We start from the raw sequence: 19,484 nt of genomic DNA, 5'->3' as shown, positions 1-19,484 counted from the left end.
AAAGATAGCTGGATAACTGGGAAAGTCAGGAAAAAAGTTTTAAGACAAAAGCAGACACTGGGCTACGACAGAATTAGAGAAGTGTGGAGATATGAGGGTTGTACATATCAAAAGTGGGGCAAACAAGAACAGAGCCAACTGGACCCTAGTCCAATTAGAAAGGTCCCAAGGCTTTAAATGGCACCAGATCCAGCTGAAAAGGCAGTCAGGAGACCATTACAACAAAATGTATCTAGGCAACAAAAGGTTATTATGTGTAGAAGTAGATGCCTATGCAGAAAATAGTGTGTGAATTTCAGCTTGAAAGCAAACAGAATGGTGCATATAACTGCAAATACCATGGAACTGCTCCAGGTAGTTGAAAAGATAATGGCATCAGTGACCATAAAACAACACTTATGGGAACAATAACAGAAAACAATTTTGTCCTGTCCAACATGCCAATGAACTAAATTACTGCTCATCTAAACCTGGATGTCAGAAGTGGTGTGTATAACAGATGCTAACCCCAAACGTTACCTATCCAAGTTCTCCAGCAATTTGCGTCGGTTTCCTTTTGTAAACCAGCATCTACTGTTCCTTGTTTCTACAATACAATTGGCCAGTCTGGCACACAGATCAGATTCCTTGTATACACTTCACTTTCACAGCAGGCAGCATACAAATCAAATGAGTTAAAGGAATGCTCCAATACACGCAGTTCTGCAATAAAGCAATTGCTGCATTACTAAGAAACCTTGTGTTATGGAAAATCATATTATAATAACTGCGTAAATGAGGGGCAGTGGAAGGGGTTGAGTTTCAGAATCGCAATAACAATACTTCCCCCACCCCCTGGACTTTCAAAAAAATTCCTTTCAATAACAATGTTTATTTTTGTTTCCACAAGCATAAAATACTAAAGATAACAAAACAGCCAGTGTGGCACAGCAGAAAATCAAACTTACAAGTCACAAATTACAAGATAGTCCGCGTCACTAACAGCAATCCAACTGCAATTTCAGTTGATATAAGGAATTCAGGAGTAATAACAACTGTTCTCAATAAATGTATAGGATGATATTGTTTTGAGACTGAGAACTGACCAATATGCATTCCACAGAGGAGAGCAAAAGTTAATGTGTCAACATGCATCATTATTTTCAACCTTTACATTGTCCATTTTAACAAACTCACCTCTCCCATGCTCCGCCCTTCTAATGCCAGTGCTTGAAAGTCATGGTTCAGTTCATCCATGGACCGTACCTGAAAAAGGGGGAAACGAATCAGTCAGTCAGAATATAGACTTAATGCATGAAACTCTATAATGTGCCAACTTTAAAAAAAACTGGCACCTTCGGTTAAAAGTAACAATTCTGTGTAACAATACAATTGGCCAGTCTGGCACACAGATCAGATTCCTTGTATACACTTCAGTGTCACTAAAAGTAACAGTAACTGAGAAAAAGGTTGTTTCAGTGTTGATCAACAGCCAGTGAAGATTCCACATGACACAAGGCCACAAACTTACACTACACACTAGAGACAATTTACCGAAGACAATTAACTTACGCCTACACGTGTGGGATGCGGGAAGAAACCGGAACTCACAGAAAAAACCCACATGATCACAGGGAGAAGGCACAAACTTCGTACAGACAGCACCCTTGGTCAGGATTGAACCCAGGTCCCTGTATGGCAGCAACTCTGATATACAGATGGTTGATCTGGGAACTGGGAACTGTAGATGCTGACTTAAAAAAAGAAAGTGCTGGAGTAACTCAGTGGGTCAGCCTCTTTTGTAAACATGGACAGGTGACAGTTCTGATCTGGACTTTTCAGACTGATTGTGGTTGAAGAGGGGGCAGGAGTGGTGAGAAAACCAGAAGAGAAGTGGGGGCAGGACAAAGCATGGCGAGTGCTGGGTGGATACAGGTGAGGGGTTGATTGGCAGATGGTTGGAACAGGCCAGAGATGGAGGCAAAAAAGCGTAAGCTAAGCATAGAAGAGGTACAAATTGTGAAGCAGGAATATAGGTGGATGGGGTTGGAGGAGAAATTAGTTTGAATCCAGATGGGGCGTGGGGAAGAGGCGGGGGTGGGGGGGGGGTGGGGGGATTGGATGTTGGTTAGTTATGTAAAAGCGGTGAATTCAAATGTTCATACCGTTAGTTTTTTTTAAGGATTCTAAAGGAAGGGAAGTGGTATCAAGAGTAAGATGAATGAGATCAGCTATGTTACTCAATGGCATACCAAATAGGGAGCTATGCGACCTGCTCCCATTGGATGTTTCTCACGTTATAGGAGACAAACACTGTGAATGCAATGATTCATTTGTCTCAATGAGATCATCTCTCATTCTTTGAAATTCCAGTGGGTAAAGAGTGAACTTTATTGTCATGCGTCCTGAAATAGAATGAAATTTGTACTTTAGCGTCCAAGGGTAATCTTTCCTCAAAAGACACCCCCTAACCCCAAGGGTGAAATCTAACGTGCCAGTGTCTACTACAAATGAGATCTCTCAGTGAGTCAGTTCAGTTTATTGTCACGTGTACCGAGGCACAGTGAAAAGCTTCTTGTTGCCTGCTATCCAGTCAGCAGAAAGACAATACTCGGACCCCAACCACCTACCAATTTACAGCCTTCCTTCCCATCTTATTTTTCTTTGCATCTCCGTCACAGATCCCTTTCCCATCAGTTTTATCAACATCGATAAAAAGATAGTGCACTTTGTCCGTCAAAGAAAATTGTAAACCATTGAGGAACAAGTGAAACGCTCAATCTGAAAATAATCCTTTTAACCCTTTGGCCAATATTTTCATTCAAATGTCACCTCCACACCAAGAGCACTTACGTGTGTGGCACATTATCAAATGGCCTTTCTAACCTGCTAGCTACGTCTCCAAAAAGCACAAATATGGTAAACTTCATGAAAACATGTTTACTCTGCCAAATCATATTGTGCATTACAACTTGCAGCATTTACAGCATCATTAATGGTGGGTACCAGTATTTTGCCAACCAGAGATCAGACTTTGTCTGTAATATCCTATTATTTTTCTTCCTAGAACATCGTATTTGCTACTTTCCAGTCCTTTATGGCAGCACCATAGAATATTGGAAGATCACCAATATATCTAACCAAACACCTGGGAAGCAAGCTTCATATTCCCCAAATTGTCTGTTTTTTGTCTCCTTGACTTCTATAATACATTCTATAATACCTTAAGTTTCTCACTGTCATAATACTCTTGGTTCACTTCCACTCACTGCGTCCTTTGAAAATAGATTTTTTTTAAATCCCTCAGCAAGTTTTCATCCACCATAATTCCTCCTTATATTGTAATCAAGGGACATGCATTTCATTTATGAAGAGTTATAAAGAGCTAACATTGTCCTTGGAATAATATAGAAAATGCTGGATGTTTAATGTTCCAGGTCAATAATTGGCAATGTGCTTCTCTCTCCAAAATAATGGGCATAATGTAAAAGCAGCTACACGATGTCTCAGATAAAACCCATACTAATATCAGCCCCATTACAAAATGGCAAAACCTTAAACATCTGTAGTCATTGTTTCTTATTCTGTGAAGACAAGGCTAGAATGGTAAATCTAACTAAACGTGGTCACTTGACAATTTAATTCCATCCTTCTGACCTCTCCACTATTGGTCTTCATCACTGTGAATTAAGTTCTCCACAACCTAGTGGACAAAACCTCATCTTTCAGAAATATACTTTAGGACTATTATCATATGGTGACATACTTACAACTCACCTGCTCACAATCCATATCACTATTCCACAAGAAATAGAAACTGTATAAAATGTGCAAAATATTCTCTACTTGAAGCACACACTGGTTCAAAACATAACTAGAAATGGTGCAGAGCTTTCATCTTAATTCTCAAGGTGAGCGTGACTGTCAGTGTCACCAAGACAGCATTTGACTACTGTTTAAGGTACCATAATAACTAAGTCAACAAGCAAAACGGAAACACTTCAGTGGTTGGGTCATACCTCGCACAAAGGAAGATGACTGTTGGAGATCAATTATCCTATCCACAGAACGTCATTGCACGAGTGCTTTAGGTTAGTAACTGCAGCCCATCTGCAGTGCTTCATCATCAAACCAGGGCGAGGATGTCCACTGATAATCAGACAATCAAATCCATTGCCTCCTCACCAAATTAAGCAGTCCAGGCTTGCAACTGATTGCAAGCTGCATGCAACTACTCCAAGTGGCACATCATTATGAATGCATCGCCAATCCTTCATTGCTTCTGGGTCGGGATCTAAATCCTGGAACACGAACCGACATCACTGCATGCATCTTTTGCATAAACCCAACAATTGAGACTACTTCATAATTCACCCTAATCTTTAAAAAGGTTTTAAATGATAAATTGTACATTGTAGTTTAGTTCATTATTGTCACGTGTACAGAGGTACAGTGAAAAACATTTTAGTTACATGCTATCTAGTCAACGAGAAGACTATGCATGCTGACAATCAAACTGTCCACTGTATAGAAACAAAATAAAGGGTACATTATTTTGTGTAAGATAAAAGTCTGACTGATTAAAGATAATACAAAAATCTCAAATGATGTGGACAGTTGGTCGGGACTCCGCTTCAGTTGCCAGATATTACTTGCGTGACAAATGCAACAGATCCAAAAATTGAGAATCTTGTAATTTTATTGGAAAGCCATTACTTTAGCCTTTATCACCAACTGCATTACAGTCACACTTACATCACTGTGATCACACTCAACAATTATAGAGATCTATGCATATATATCTGCCAAGAAATTAACAGCAGTGAATCACAGTGCTTTGCCATTGCTAATGGCATTAATTTTGTACTGTGAATTATCATTAAACAGAAAAGAGTATGTCAGGTGGTATGTGGGAGAGTTAGAAACCGAATGTTTCAAGAGAATGATTTTCAATTCTCATTAAAAGGTCAGCAACTTGAACCAGGTTTCTCTCCCCACAGATGCTGCTTGATTTGCTGAGTGGTTCTAGCATTTATAGAAACAGAAAAAATAGGTGCAGGAGGCCATTCGGCCATTCAAGCCAGTAGCATCATTCAATATGATCATGGCTAATCATCCAAAATCAGTAACCCATTCCGGCTTTTCCCCCATATCGCTTGATTCCCTTAGCCCAAAGAAATCTAACTCTTGAAAACAGCCTCTACTGCCTTCTGTGGCAGAGAATTCCACAGATTCACAACTCTCTGGGTGAAAACGTTTTTCCTCATCTCAGTCCTAAATGACCTCCCCCTTATTCTTAAATTGTGACCCCTGGTTGTGCACTCCACCAACATCGGAAACCAATCCCTTAAAAAATGTATCTATAAGATCCCCCTCATCCTTCTAAATTCCAGTGAATACAAGTCTAGTCGACTCATTCTTTCATCATGTGTTAGTCCCGCCATCCCAGGAATTACCTACTCCCTCAATAGCAATAATGTCCCTCCTCAAATTTTTTGTCTTATTATCTCAGATTTTAAGCATTCGCTATTCTTTATGCTTCAGGATTGCCTTGTCAATATTTCACTGATTGACAGTTCATTGCCAGCCATCAGTTGCCATATTACACCAGTCAAGATATCAAACTTGTGAAACTAGTATGTCAAAACAAACTGCTGAGCCCATAAGTGGTTCCTTTACCAACTGCTGAGAGACAAATGCTAGTTTGGATTCAACATAAGCCCACATAATTGCGCAAAAATAAATCAACTTGGAACACGATGCAAGTAACATTTATCCGAAGAATAATTGATCGACATTAGATGTACATTGGTCATATTTAGCATGAATCTTTTTAACTGGATGTCAACAAAAGTGTTACCAGAACAACTGCTAGATGAGCTTCTGGACAGTACACTAATTTTTCCCCATTCGGCAATTCGGAAAGATGCTTCATGGACAATCACTTGGATTTTCTCCTGATCCCTCTCTTACTAAACAGAATACTTACCAAGTACCAATGCGACTCCACAATTCTCCAAGCAATACAAGCACGATAACACTTTTAAAACAGTCAGTTTTCACCCACGATGCAGAGGCTACGATAATGGATTGTAGTTGTATGGAAAAGGCAGCAAGTACCAAGGATCACGACTTAAGACATTTGAAGCATTCAACCGACAAGAATTTAGAACCAAATTTTCCAGAGCTATTGGAAGCATATAATTAGGGACAAGTCTGACAGAATACAGGTTACCCCAGTACAAGCAGCACTCTATAAACGGACCTTTCATTGCTCTGCTAGTGAAGTTTAAATAATTATAGGAGGCAAATTCTTGCTTATGCAACTTTACACTTGGAATTTAGTATTTCCAGTTACTCACTTTTGGACTGTATGTTACCCAATTGCCTTCTTACCTAGTTCGCTTTTAACTTTAGCACTGTCGAATTTACCAAGCGTCAATATTGTGCAATTGCTTGCATATTAAGCAAGCTCACTTAAACAAGTGCCCAGGCTGGATATATGCAGATATTTTGTTTTAACCTGGCCCTGTCTTTGTTTTCAGGTGTGAATATGAAACTCAAGAACATCCTTGTGGATTTCCTAAAGTACACTGTTCTTATTCTGGAGTGAAAAGTCCAGTCGTTTGTGACATCACAATGCTCACTGAACTGTCACTGCAGCTTCCTCGTGACATCAGAGCAATCACCTTGCAGCACCTCAAGGAGACAGAATTGGTTGGATGTTGGCCGATTATACCACTAATAACATGTTGACAAATTAGAAAGGCTCCCAATATATTCCAGAACAATGACACCCGAGTTTGACATACGGATTTCTGCTGGGTTCAAGTTCTACTCTGCCCAAATCAGGAAACAAGCCTGAGGCAGCACAAACAGGATAATTGGGTGTTTAAAGTAATGTACTGGTAAACAGTAGATGCTGGCTTTAAACAAAGGAACAGTAGATGCTGGCTTTAAAGTGCTGGAGTAACTCGGCAGGCCAGGCAGCATCTCTGGAGAATATGCACGGGCAACATTTCAGCTCAGGACCCTTCTTCAGAGTCTGAGGAGCTGCCTGGCCCGCTGTGCCTTTAAAATGTACGAGTACTTCGTTCATTATCATCTTAGGAGTTAATGAGTCTTAAAGCCCACAGGTTCCTCGATCTCCATGCATTTCCAAAATCTGCACACTTTTAGTACTCTCAACTAGTGCCGTGTTTATGAGACTGTTGCAGAGAAACCAGCAATTAACATACACAAAGGCCAACAAGTTGAAAACTAATTGTTGAGACACATGGCAACAACTGCCTCAGAAACCACAAACCACTCATCCATGTCGATGCAACCAATCAAAACAAAGACGACATCTCGGCCACTTCTCACATAACAGTGCATTTATAATACACAAAGCTCAAACTGAAAGAAACCTCAAAAACACAATCAATACACTCTTCAAGTCATGCCCCGTTACAGCTCAGAGAAAGGAAACTGCAAATCGGAGCGTGATATTAGTCTAACAATATCACTCAAAACAACATGCTGGATAGTTTTCCAAAATTATCGTTGAGCACATACATATTCCCCCACTAAAGCCTTGGTGGGTTATCCTTCCCAAGAATTTGAACACAGAACAAGCTCGTAGGCACATTGCAGGATGCACAAACAAAAACATTTGTCCATTTTATGATGCCAAGCAGGTTCTTTTTACACCATTTGATAAACCAGGACCCAGCTTGAGCCAAGCTGCGTCCTAGTTATTATTGAGAGATGGACACAATTATCTGAGCAATAATGAACAGCGAATATACCACCAAGGACGTTGGCCAGGTAGCAGCCAACCCTAGTAGAGATAGAGCATAACCCCAGGATTCCAATTCCAGCCACAAAGCTACCCACATGCTTGCCACCTCCACCTCTCCCACAGCTCAGGCTTGCGCACACTGTCCCACAACCCAGCCCATTTCTTCTGCATATTCACCCCATAGTTCAAACCCCAACTGTGACTATGTACAGGCTACTGGTATTTTACAATTTTCTAGCAGAAGACAACAAATGTAATATATCTCATGGCAAACAAGATTCAACCAAACATCACAGGAGTCAGCCCTGGAGGAAGTTGCTATTTTACCCAACAGTTTCCACTAAAACCTTGTCTTACTCGAGTGCTTGGGTACATAGATAACAAGACTCAATAAGGACAGAGTTAAAAACTACTGCATTGTCACATAATAGGATTTACTGAAAACTACAACTGCCCCAATCTATGGTCTAAAAACATTATCATATTGTTTTGCATAACAGTGCAAAAGTAACTAGTAATAAAGGATTTACATCAATACAATACCAAATAAAGCCTCCTACAGCAAGACAACAGACATGTATTTGCACAATAAAGATCATTCACATTTAGTGTAAACAAAAGGATGTATAGACATTTTATAGTCACATACAACTGTCAGAAACCCTTTTTAAACGTGCGTTATTCCCACCTCAAAAACACTGAACATAGACACCATCTGGCATCACCCTTGGGCCAGGAGCAGAAGTTCCACAAAATGGCAACTGAAGAAATATGAGAGTTAATGAAGGCTTTCAGATGTAGAGCTACGAGCCTGGTTTTATGAGAATTTGTGGTTCTCATTAAACCACAGATTCCTATGCGCATGGCTAAAGTGCAAATAAATGAAAGTGCTGAATTTTCAAATACTTTTTTTTAATTTTTTTTAAATCATTGGATTGATTTGCAAACCAAGCTTTAAACTTCACTTCAATACCAAATTATTGTATTTTAAGCTCATTTGCTGGATTTTCAGCATCTTTTAATAATTCAGCTTTATCATGGTTTGGCAAGCATCAAATAATCACCAGAATCACAGCAAATGTAATTCCAATTGTACTTTTTAAACACTCAAACATCTTTTGAGTTTTAATGAGGAAAAAAGTAGTGCAATTGTTTCCCAAAAACACATTCCAAAAACTGTACCCCCCCCCCCCAAAATACCATGAGAAGCTTGTTCACTATTCAAATTCTCCAAGACCGAATGGCATGGTAGTGACTATATTTGGAACAAAATAACTTGTTTCAACACATTCTGATTTACATTATAGAATTGTTGGAAACTCTCAAAAGTTCATTGCCAGTCTTTGTGACATTTTACTTTTGTTTATACTAGCTGCAACCTTGCAGTCAGCATTTAGGCAACAGAAGTTTAAAACCTCTGAAGTGAAATCAAGAAAATGGAGCAGACTGATCAGAAAGTTAAAGAGAAGCAATATTGTGCAACACCTATCCAACAGTTGATACCTTAAAAAGCTGGAGATACTGGAAATACTCAGGTCAAGCAGGGAGAAAGACAGAATTGATGTCCCTCAGGCCAGCAATTTAGGGATGAAAATTAATTAAGCAAAAACATTAACTCTCGGTGGTCACTTCATAGAAACTGTCTGACTAATGAGTGCAGCTAGCATTTAATTTTAATCTGATTTCCAGCATGTGCAGGTTTTACCCTTCTACGTTTCCAGTCACAAACAATATTCATAGACACAAAAGGCTTGAGTAACTCAGCAGGACTGGCAGCATCTCTGGAGAGAAGGAATGGGTGTCATTTCAGGTCTCAACCTGAAACCTCACTTCCTTTTATCCAGACATGCTGCCTGTTAATCCAGTTTTTTGTGTCTATCTTCAGTTTAACCCAGCATCTGCAGTTCCTTCCTACACAATGTTGAACTACCTTTGCAAACAAAAATAGTTTTATTGCAAGTTTGCATCCAATTTTTCAAGGTTCCAAAGCTCAAATCTCAAAAAGGCAAATCATTTCATCATGGTATTGCTATTGTGAAACCAAAGTTGTGCTTTACTGGCATCCCTATAGACACAAACTAGTTAGTTCCCCCATTGTTACCCCCCCCATCCCCATTGACAATTAGTTCCAATGCACAATTCAGCATCTCATAATTCCCACCATATTCTGCACCAACCTACACCATAGTTGGGGGGGAAAAAGAAAATCAGGGAAGCTTTACAAGTCAATGTGAATTTTAATTTTCAGATCCCTGATTCTGTACGATGTGTCAGATTTTATACAAGTTGGAAGCACCTTAAAACTTCGCAAACAAAGAATTGCAGGTGCAGGTTAATACACAAAAGGAAACAAAGTGCTGGAGTAACTGAGCAATCAGTCTGAAGTGTCCCGACCAGAAAAGTCACCTATCCATGTTCTCCAGTTGCTCGCCACAACTCCCCTCACTCTCACTCGTCTTCCCAGTGTCGTGGAGAACAGTGGCCGAAACTGGAAGAGGAACAAGCCCACGCATGTCTTTTATATCTATGAAATGGACAGGAAGCCTCACCAACCTCCCATTGCAATAACACGTCATTTAGGAAATGGGTCCACCTACTGTGAATTGTTTACATATCCAAGTCTACGCAATTTGCCAACTACGCAACTAAGGGGATGCTGCAGTTTATTCAACCACCCTACAAAGCACCTCTACGTTGTGCGACTCCCTCATTTACGCTCTCCTAGTACGCATTCAGTAAAAGAGCAAGGAAGGTATCAATCAGCTACAGCGCACACTCCCTGCCTTCAGCATCAACAGGTCCGAGTGCAACGTGACCAGGAACTGCCTTCAGTTAGGCTCCTTTTAAAGCAGGCAGCGTTCTGTATTACAATGGAATGGATAAAGTGTAGATTATGTATTTTGAAAAACTACATGAAGTTCAGGACACCGGCATCCATGTTAAGTGCATTTTCCAACATTTTCAGCTGTTTCATAGTGCCGAGCGAGGAAAGAGCCAGCATTTGGGCACAAGTTGTGCAGATACGAAACAATAATATGTATAGGACACAAGAATCATCATCTGTCCACCACAAGATGTTTTCACCAGTAGCAGAGCAGAAAGTTGAGAGACAGGGAATGTTGTGACAGAACTGAAAGCTGAGCGCTAAACAGCACCTGGCACGCCACAGGTTTCACTGAACAGAACAGGTATTTTATCCTGACCTAAGCTAATGATGCTCACAATTTCAAGTGGCAATTTCCTTTCATCGTTAATTCCTTTCTGGTTGCATACTGACAAGTTACATAAGAAAAACACACCAAAACTTCCTGGTGTTGTTCAATTTTAAATGTATAAATCTTTGCTTGTAATCTCCTGAATGGAAGTCATTAAAGGTCATCAACTCATTTATATTCCTTTCCTTTTTACTCTTCTGAACATTGGCATCACTCTGTAATAGTCACTTTGGTCCAACATTATGCTGTCTCAGCATACAAAATGCCAGAAATGAAGAGCAAACAACAACACTGAAGTTGAAAGAAAAGAGAATTGCTTATACCATTATGGTTCATTTTCCTCCCTGCCACGGCTTGGTTCACAATGCTTGAAGAGTAATTCGAACAAATTAGGTCACCAGTAGAGGGAAAATTATCTGGAATATTCTCAGTTACCGAGCAGGAAATAATTACATCACAAGATCTCTTTTCACTGATGTACGAATGAACTTGAATAAAGGAGCAACAGTTTGTAAAGTCATAATGAAATGATGCAGTGTGCAACTTTATGGAATCTATAATGTGGAACCTTGCGATATTTTTCTATATTTTGTACACTGTAAACTTCATTTATTTTCATTTCCCTCCACATATTCCTATTCTTCATTCTTATCCAATGCTGCTTCTATACAGATTTATTGTGGGCATACTTAAATCAAGATGCCTCCAAAGAATTACTCCCAACGCATCTTTCAAACAAGCTTCACCCCGTAACTGGCAATTAGTGCTCAGTCATCTTTGCAAAAACAAAGCAATTATGAAACAAAATCTGCAATAAAGAGTTGCTACTGGACAAAGACTTGCTGTTGTGACCGATACACGTTATTAAAGTTCAAGTGTCACCAGGAGAACAGGGCATGTAATACTTTATATAAGATTGTGACGTCTATTTTCTTTAGAGCAGTTTGTTGGGCATCAAGTCGGGCAGTGCTTACGACAAAGTCTTAATTTTTCTCAACACAGACGAGAAAAATTAAAACCCCCGTAAGGCAGACAGCCTTGAGCAATATTTCTGTTTCTGCTGTTTAAGTCCTTCAAATGATAGTTTAGGAGCAGAATTCGAGTTTCACAGAGCATAGTCAAATCATAGTAGTCTGGGGAAAATCACTACAATTAGTCTAAGCAACAGGGTCCTGAGAAATAGCCAAGAACCAAATCAGTGATTCCAATCTCAAAATATTTAAGAGATGCTTTAAAAAAAAAAAACCCCCATGGGATTTATGGTCCATCTTTGAATGGCACATTATCAGTGGAGCTTGCTGGGCCATTTCAGAGGACGACTGCATCCATGCGTCTGGAATCACATAAATCAGACTGGGGAAAATAATGGCAATTTGCTTCCGTGAAAACTACAGCTCAACCAGAGGGACAATGGCGGAGCAGAGAAGAAACGCCACCAGTAACTGTCTATCGTTACTCGGCATTCTCTCAAATGGGGAATGATTTATTAAATGGCTTATGAATTATTATGAATGACTATTACAAGTGGATGCAAAAAATACATGTGCCATAAACGGTAGCTTTCATTGTTACCAATGGGAAGCATTTTAAATATCACCTCTCCTGAGATCTCTGCTTAATATATTCATGATTCACCTGAAAATGTAGGTGGTTTGGGTAGCAAGTTTGCACATGGCACAAAACTGTGGAGTTGGAAGATAGTGGGGAAGTTGTCAGCACGACATAGATCAGTTTGAAATTTAGGCAGACGTGGTATTTAATCTGAACAAGTGCAAGATAGTGCACTTTGGGAGGTCAAATGCAAAGATATACCGTAGCAGGACCCTTGGGAGATTGAGGTTCAGCACGATCTTGAGGTGCAAGTCCACAGCTCCCTGAAAGCGAGCACATGGTAAAATAGGCAAAAGGCACATATGCTTTAGATAGCAGTTATTGATGTTGCTGCTGTATAAACCTTAGGTAAACGGTCTTGACCGAAACGTTGCCTATTTCCTTCACTCCATGGATGCTGCCTCACCCGCTGAATTTCTCCAGCATTTTTGTCTACAAACCTTAGGTAACCCTCATTTGGAGTGGCATGTACAGCTCTGACTGCCACAATGTAAAGAGGATGTGGAGTCTTCGGAGAGAATGCAGAAGAGGACGTTGCCTAGATTTGGGTGTGTTAGCTACAAGAGGTCATACAAACTGGAATTGCTTTCAATGGAGCATCAGAGGCTGAGGGGCAAACTGATGGAAGAATGTAAAGTAATGAGGGGCACAGATAAGGTGGTGTCTTTAGTACTCGGGTGGAAATGTCAAGTATTGTGTCCGCGTGTGCAATGAATTTCACTGTGCAGTTGTATATGTAACAAATAAAGAACTATTGAACTATATTAGAGGGCATAGCTTTAAGGTAAGAGGGGGAAAGTTTAAAGGAGGAAATGTGCAAGGCAAGTTTGAATTGTGTTCATAGTGAGTGGTAGGTGCTATAACACGCTGCCAGGGTGGTAAAGGAAGTAGATTTCAATAGCAGCGTTTAAGAGTTGAGGCAAACACCTGCAGAGGGCAGAGAATAGAGGGACATTTCCATGCAGGCACAGAAAATTAATCTTGATTGGCACCATGACGGGCACAAACATAGTGGGCCAAATGGCACGATTGTATGATGTTCTGAACTACACTGTGCTGTTTCATGTTCTATGTTAAGGTACGAACAAACAGCAACGCCATAAAACAGTGAAAAAGTAGAGAATAATCAATTACTTTGGTTGCAGTGATCAACAACAAACAATTCCAAACAGCAGATGTGAATCAAAGTAGACCAGCTCATGAAAATCAGTCCTGTAATTTGCTGGACAAAAATTACAAACTACATCTATTGCAAGATATCGGTGGCAATATTAAATTCTCACTCGGCATCCAGCCAATACCTCCTCTTACATGAGCAAAGAAAAAGCATGTGCTTTGCTAAATTTTCATATCAGGTCTTATATCAGTATGTTCTACAACCGTGGTAATTATTTGATTCAAGAGCGACTTTCATGAAATGGATTGCTCTGATAATATTTCTGAACAGGCGTGCTCTAAATGTTAAATTAGCCAATTCCAATTAAGTGGGGTGGGGGGGGGGGGGGACATTCCACCTATAAATCTCTGCGGGATTGAATAAATTAATGCAAAATTTTATCATCATTCAAAAACAGTAAATTTAGGCAGCTGTGGAATTTTATTAGGCAAAAATTATTGATCCCATATGGCTTCCTTTCACACATTATCCCAGATATCATTTATCACTATTGGGTATTGGTTTGAAACCAGTGTCTTCACTCTTAGCCATGCGGGTGGGCAACAAGCACCCTTTCACATAAAAACCCTTTCCACATAAAACACTTGTGCTTGGTGTCGTATTGACTGCATTCTCTCTTTCTAGTCAATCTTACTTTCCACATTGCCCTAAAACAACATTTTATCAGGGGCAGGGAGGAGTAATAAGGGGGTTGGGGAGAATCAACATATTCATATCCCCTGGCCTCTGGTGGAGGAAAATCTACATTCTGTGTACAGACTGGCATTTTCCGCTTACTCCTCTCAACCCAATTGTGACCACTGCAAATGCAGCACAGATCAGACTCTTAGTGTGCACCTAGTGGTCAAGCTTTACCCTTCGGGGAAAAAAAATAATAATAATCAGTCTACCGTTTCTGTCAGTAAATAGCAGATTGCTCTTTCAATTTGTTGTGAAAACCTATTGACAATTTTTTACTTCCAGCTTCTGTGAGAATATATCTGTGAGACAGTATTATAGCGCTCACATTAAATGTCAACACAGAAGAGAAATTGAAAGACCAACCTCAATGTAAATCACATTGTTCGATTTATAGGAAATGTACTCAAATGACAAGCATTTTTCAACCAAAGGCTCCAGAATTGACCAATAATGTAATCAACTGAATTTTTTGGTTTCAATGGCATTACTGACATCTTATCCGCAGTAACTCACAGCACCAGCAGACCAAGGTCATTCGCCTTGTTTTCTTCAAAAACCATCAGATGCAGTGCAAATAGAAAATAGCCTGGTAATTTAGTCAACTTCACCAAGCTTCTTTCCCCAGAAAACATGCAGACTTTACCAAAACAATACCTGGATAAATTCTCCCCAACAAAGATCAATAGATTGATGAACAAATGAACTACGAATCCCAAACAAAATTACTTTCCTTTGCAAAAATTAAATAAAGATTTAAAAGCACAATAGTAAATGCTCCAGTTTCTGCAAGGTACTCTGATCTGACCCTGCATCATGACAAACCCAATCCAAGTAAGTGATTAACTTAGCTCTTGGGGCTAACGGAATCCAGGGATATGGGGATAAAACAGGAACGGGTTCTGATTATGGATGATCAGCCATGATCATATTTAATGGCGGTGCTGGCTCAAAAGGGCTGAATGGCCTACTCCTGCTCCTGTTTTCTGTTCCTAATGTAAAGCATTAGAATTTGTAAGGATTTCTCCAATGACAACATTTGGCTAATTGACAAAGAACAGTGAAGATACACTGACTCGGCAAATTCAATCTGGGCCTTGTGACCTACTCTGACCTCAGCTGCAGTCAACACAAGTGGTCTTCACAAGGCCCCATTTTCTTTATATGGAGAGGCAGAGAGATTTGCCAAGCCTTTACAACTCCAGTTCTATACATGCAATTCAGACATCACATTCTCAGCTCTCCCCTCAACCATGCCAGCCCATCTCTTTAACTCCCCTCTCCCTGTCTCCAAGCCAACTACCTTTACGCACTCTGATCTCTTTACAACATTAATTAAGATGAAGCTTCAGATTTGTGCTCTACCTAACTACTAAATAAGTCCCAGTAAGCAGCGTGTACCTAACCGTCCCCACTGGAAAGCAGCATAACTAAAAACATCAAATAAATATTAAACAACTTCAAAACATGAAGAGCTTCTTCTGTCAACATTTGTTCAGTTTTATCTGGCTTGGATTCTGGTGCTCTACCATGCCCTCACTGCACATTGATGCTACTCTAATGACTGTGAAACTCAAAGTTTAAACACACTACCTCAGCTAGTCAGTCAAAAGCAATTAAATGTGTAGGAACGAACTGCAGATGCTAGTTTACACCGAAGATAGAAAAAATGCTGGAGTAACTGAGTGGGTTAGACAGCATCTCCGGAGAAAAGGAATAGGTAACGTTTCGAGTTAAATCCTGTATTCACCTCAAAATTATATCCTAGTGTGTACATGGAAGATCCGATAGTATTCCTCCTATTATATACCATGTGCCAGATCCACCTGCATTTGAACCAACAATTGACAAAGCCTGCAAGTGTTTCTGAGATTTGCAGATATAGAAAATTAAAACCTTAAAATTTATAGTTTACTTTAGACTTTCTAAAATAAAACCTACAAGTAAAAACAGAAACAAATACGTTCCACTGAATTATTAAAATTTAAATTTGTGAACTTTCCTTTCTTCCACACAGTCAGTCCTCTCCATTGAAAGAAACAATTAAACTTACCTGTCCACACTGGGTGATTGCCCAGACATCTTATCTGCTTAAAAAGGTCCTTTCTTCCTCAAATTCCTAAGCCTGTGTAATGTACAGGCTAAAAAAAACAACTCTCTCTAGAAACTGCAATTACAAAAAACATATTTTTGCAAGAGACTTTTTCCCAACTATCCTGTGTCTTCAAGTCTTAGCTAAAAGTCCCTATTTTGACCCATTTTATTTCCAATTTCTTCTCCCTATCTGAAGGCACCGATTTACAATGTTGTATTAAACATTGCGCTGTATCTTTCAATAATTTAGAAGTGGTTGTTTTTAGTTTAGTTCATCCCATTCTCACTAGTTCTACATTATCACACTTTCCCATCCAACCCCTACATACTAGAGCCAATTAACCTACAAACCTGCATGTCTTTTGGATGTGGGAGGAAACCAGAGCACCTGTTAGAAACTCGCCCGGTCAGGAGAAAGTGCAAACTCCACACAGACAGCACCCAAGGTCAGGTTCCAGGTCAGGTTCAAACCCAGGTCTCCAGCGCTGTGAGGAAGCAGCTCCACTAGCTGTGCCTCTGTACTGCTCATAGGCCACTGTACTGCTCATAAGACTTTTAATGAAACTGTAGAATGACTTCATACTTGAACCCATCGAACTGCTCATAAAAGTCAATTCCAATCAGCATTTAGCAATTAAGTCCAGAAACAAGCTGTTTTCCTATTCCACGACCTAGATTCTGCTGACCAAAGATTTATAAAGTGTTGGCTTAGATTTGGTACTTCAACGTGTCATGGATTGAACCCGATGCTTTTGTATGCCATTTTAAATCAGACGATTTGCAAGTGAGCCAAGCACACAATGATATTCTTGTACGTCACAAGTCTGAAAGACTAAAGATCATGGCTCCAGTTCTCCAGAATAGAAACATGTTGAGGAGAGGGATTGCATGTCTCAATTGGAAGAGAACTCCTTTTTCTGCAAGGCCACTGACATTATTGACATTACAAGTGACCGACATCCTCCTTATTTGCAAAGGCACGGACATCCTGCTAATAATACAAAAAATACCACTTGTGGGGTGGCAATGACACCAAGGATGCAATGAAATACAGCAATTAAAAATAACTTTTACATTTCAGCTCTCCAAAATGAGCTGTATGTACAAGCAATCAAAACCAATCTCTGCCAACACTGTAGCTTGACCCATGTCCCTGACCCCTAGTGTTCAAACCCCTCCCAATAATACGCAGCCAATAATATGTATGGAGATACAGACTTTAAGTCAGCAATGCCGACTTAAATGCATAAAAATAGCCTTGCACAATAACTTATCTAAATTGGTGTGCAACTAGAACGTTGGTCCACAAGTACCAAATTATCTGACCACCATCATCACACTCCTGCTTGAGAGAGCTTGGTTATGCAAATTGGCAGTCTACCACTTCTGCAGCATTTCAAATGCATTTCATTAGCTTTAAAACATTGAGAAGACACAAACAAGGCTATTCTTTCAAATCAGCTGACCTATCTAGATACAAAATTAAAAAAAATAAAAAATCAGGGTTCTCAGAACGAGCTTTTGTTTAGTGACTAAAGAAAGTCAAAGGATGACCTGAAGTGGGAATCAGTGACAAGATACGCTTTCATGGGCAAATCTAATTTTATGTTGTATTATCACAAGTTAACGATTAACGTCAAGAATCCCAGCATTTATTTGGCCCAGGGACATTGGCAACAAGTAGCTTAATCCGAGATCTAAAAAGACTTCCATGCACAAACCCAACAGATAACCAACTTGAAAATGAGCATTAATTCAGCAGCCAACGTAAAGGCCAGGACAAATTTAGAAAGATTTTCCATGGAGACAAGGCAACCTAAATTTAGGATTCCAAGAAGATAAGAAGCAAAACTTTACCGATCATGAGCTGAGCAAATGGCTTATGTAAACATCCGGTGGTCATCTGAACAAAGGTAGGAAACACAAGAATCCCTCAACTGACCAGGCAGCACGTGGAGAAAGACAAAGACAACATGTCCCATCGGAGAACTGTTCAGGGGTCTCAGGCCCAAAACATTAACTCTTTCCACAGATGCTGCCTGGCTTCCTGAAATGTTTCCAACTGTTTCTGTTTTAAATGTAATAAGCATTATGAGAAAGAAAACTACTGCCTAGTGCCAAAAAAACAGGAACGATTCAGAATCACTGTCACACAAGAGGTACTCCTATTTAGGTGAAATGCATTGAGACTACTTTGCATGGAGCCGATCCAAATAAGCCAATTTACAGCTCAAAGCCAAATTTGGTAATGGTTCTTTCATTCCAGTTCCTCTCTTTTACAAAGTTTGCAATGAATTGGTCACCAAATTGATAAATAATCCAAATTAAATATCACCCTCCCACAACTACTGTGTCAACTTTACTAATGTTATTATTCCACCTGTAGACTGCCAAACGTGCTTATGGGACATCACAAAGCTCTTCGCTGTATCTTGGTACACACGACAACAAACTCAACTCAAACACACAAAGCATTGCCATGTCAGAAAGATTTACTTTCAATCATCTAAAAATAAAAAGAGGCCGCATGGGGAAAAAGTTGTATCTTCCCAGGAGGATCATACAAATATTAAAAGCAGAGGAAAAAAATAAACCTGTGAAGAATAGGCACAGTAGTGGGATTCCTCCAGCAAGGGGCCGATACAACAGGTCAACTATGTTTTTAAGCTATGTGAGACCAAATGATTCACAATAAAACTCAAGATCCCAAGGTCCAATGCTTACAGAGCAGGCAACAAAAGCGTTGATTTTTGTTCCCTAATGTTGGTCATTGGATTTCAAACATCTCCCCAGCAAGGGCTTTCATTGAAATAAAAGCTATTCTCATAAAACTGATTTAGTCCATGTCTCTTCTCAAAGCGATGGCAACAAGCACTCACAAATCACCGCTAACCTAGTCATGATGATGTTCTTCCCGCAATGTTAACAAAGGTAATACAGGTGCACA

At 39.8% G+C, this 19,484-nt stretch overlaps 1 protein-coding gene across 7 annotated transcripts in view; it reads right to left on the bottom strand.

Annotated features, from left to right (window-relative positions):
• Positions 1-19,484, bottom strand: part of pum1 (pumilio RNA-binding family member 1) — an 84,825-nt gene that overhangs the window by 51,406 nt on the left and 13,935 nt on the right. For all 7 annotated transcript variants that reach the window (XM_055656511.1, XM_055656514.1, XM_055656512.1 and 4 more), the window contains one exon: positions 1,177-1,245. In XM_055656511.1, the coding sequence (XP_055512486.1) occupies positions 1,177-1,245 (69 nt within the window). The remainder of the gene's footprint in view (positions 1-1,176; positions 1,246-19,484) is intronic.

The sequence above is a fragment of the Leucoraja erinacea genome, chromosome 26 (assembly GCF_028641065.1).
Source record: "Leucoraja erinacea ecotype New England chromosome 26, Leri_hhj_1, whole genome shotgun sequence".
Lineage (NCBI taxonomy): Eukaryota > Metazoa > Chordata > Chondrichthyes > Rajiformes > Rajidae > Leucoraja > Leucoraja erinaceus.
This window is presented reverse-complemented; position numbering and strand designations above follow the sequence as displayed.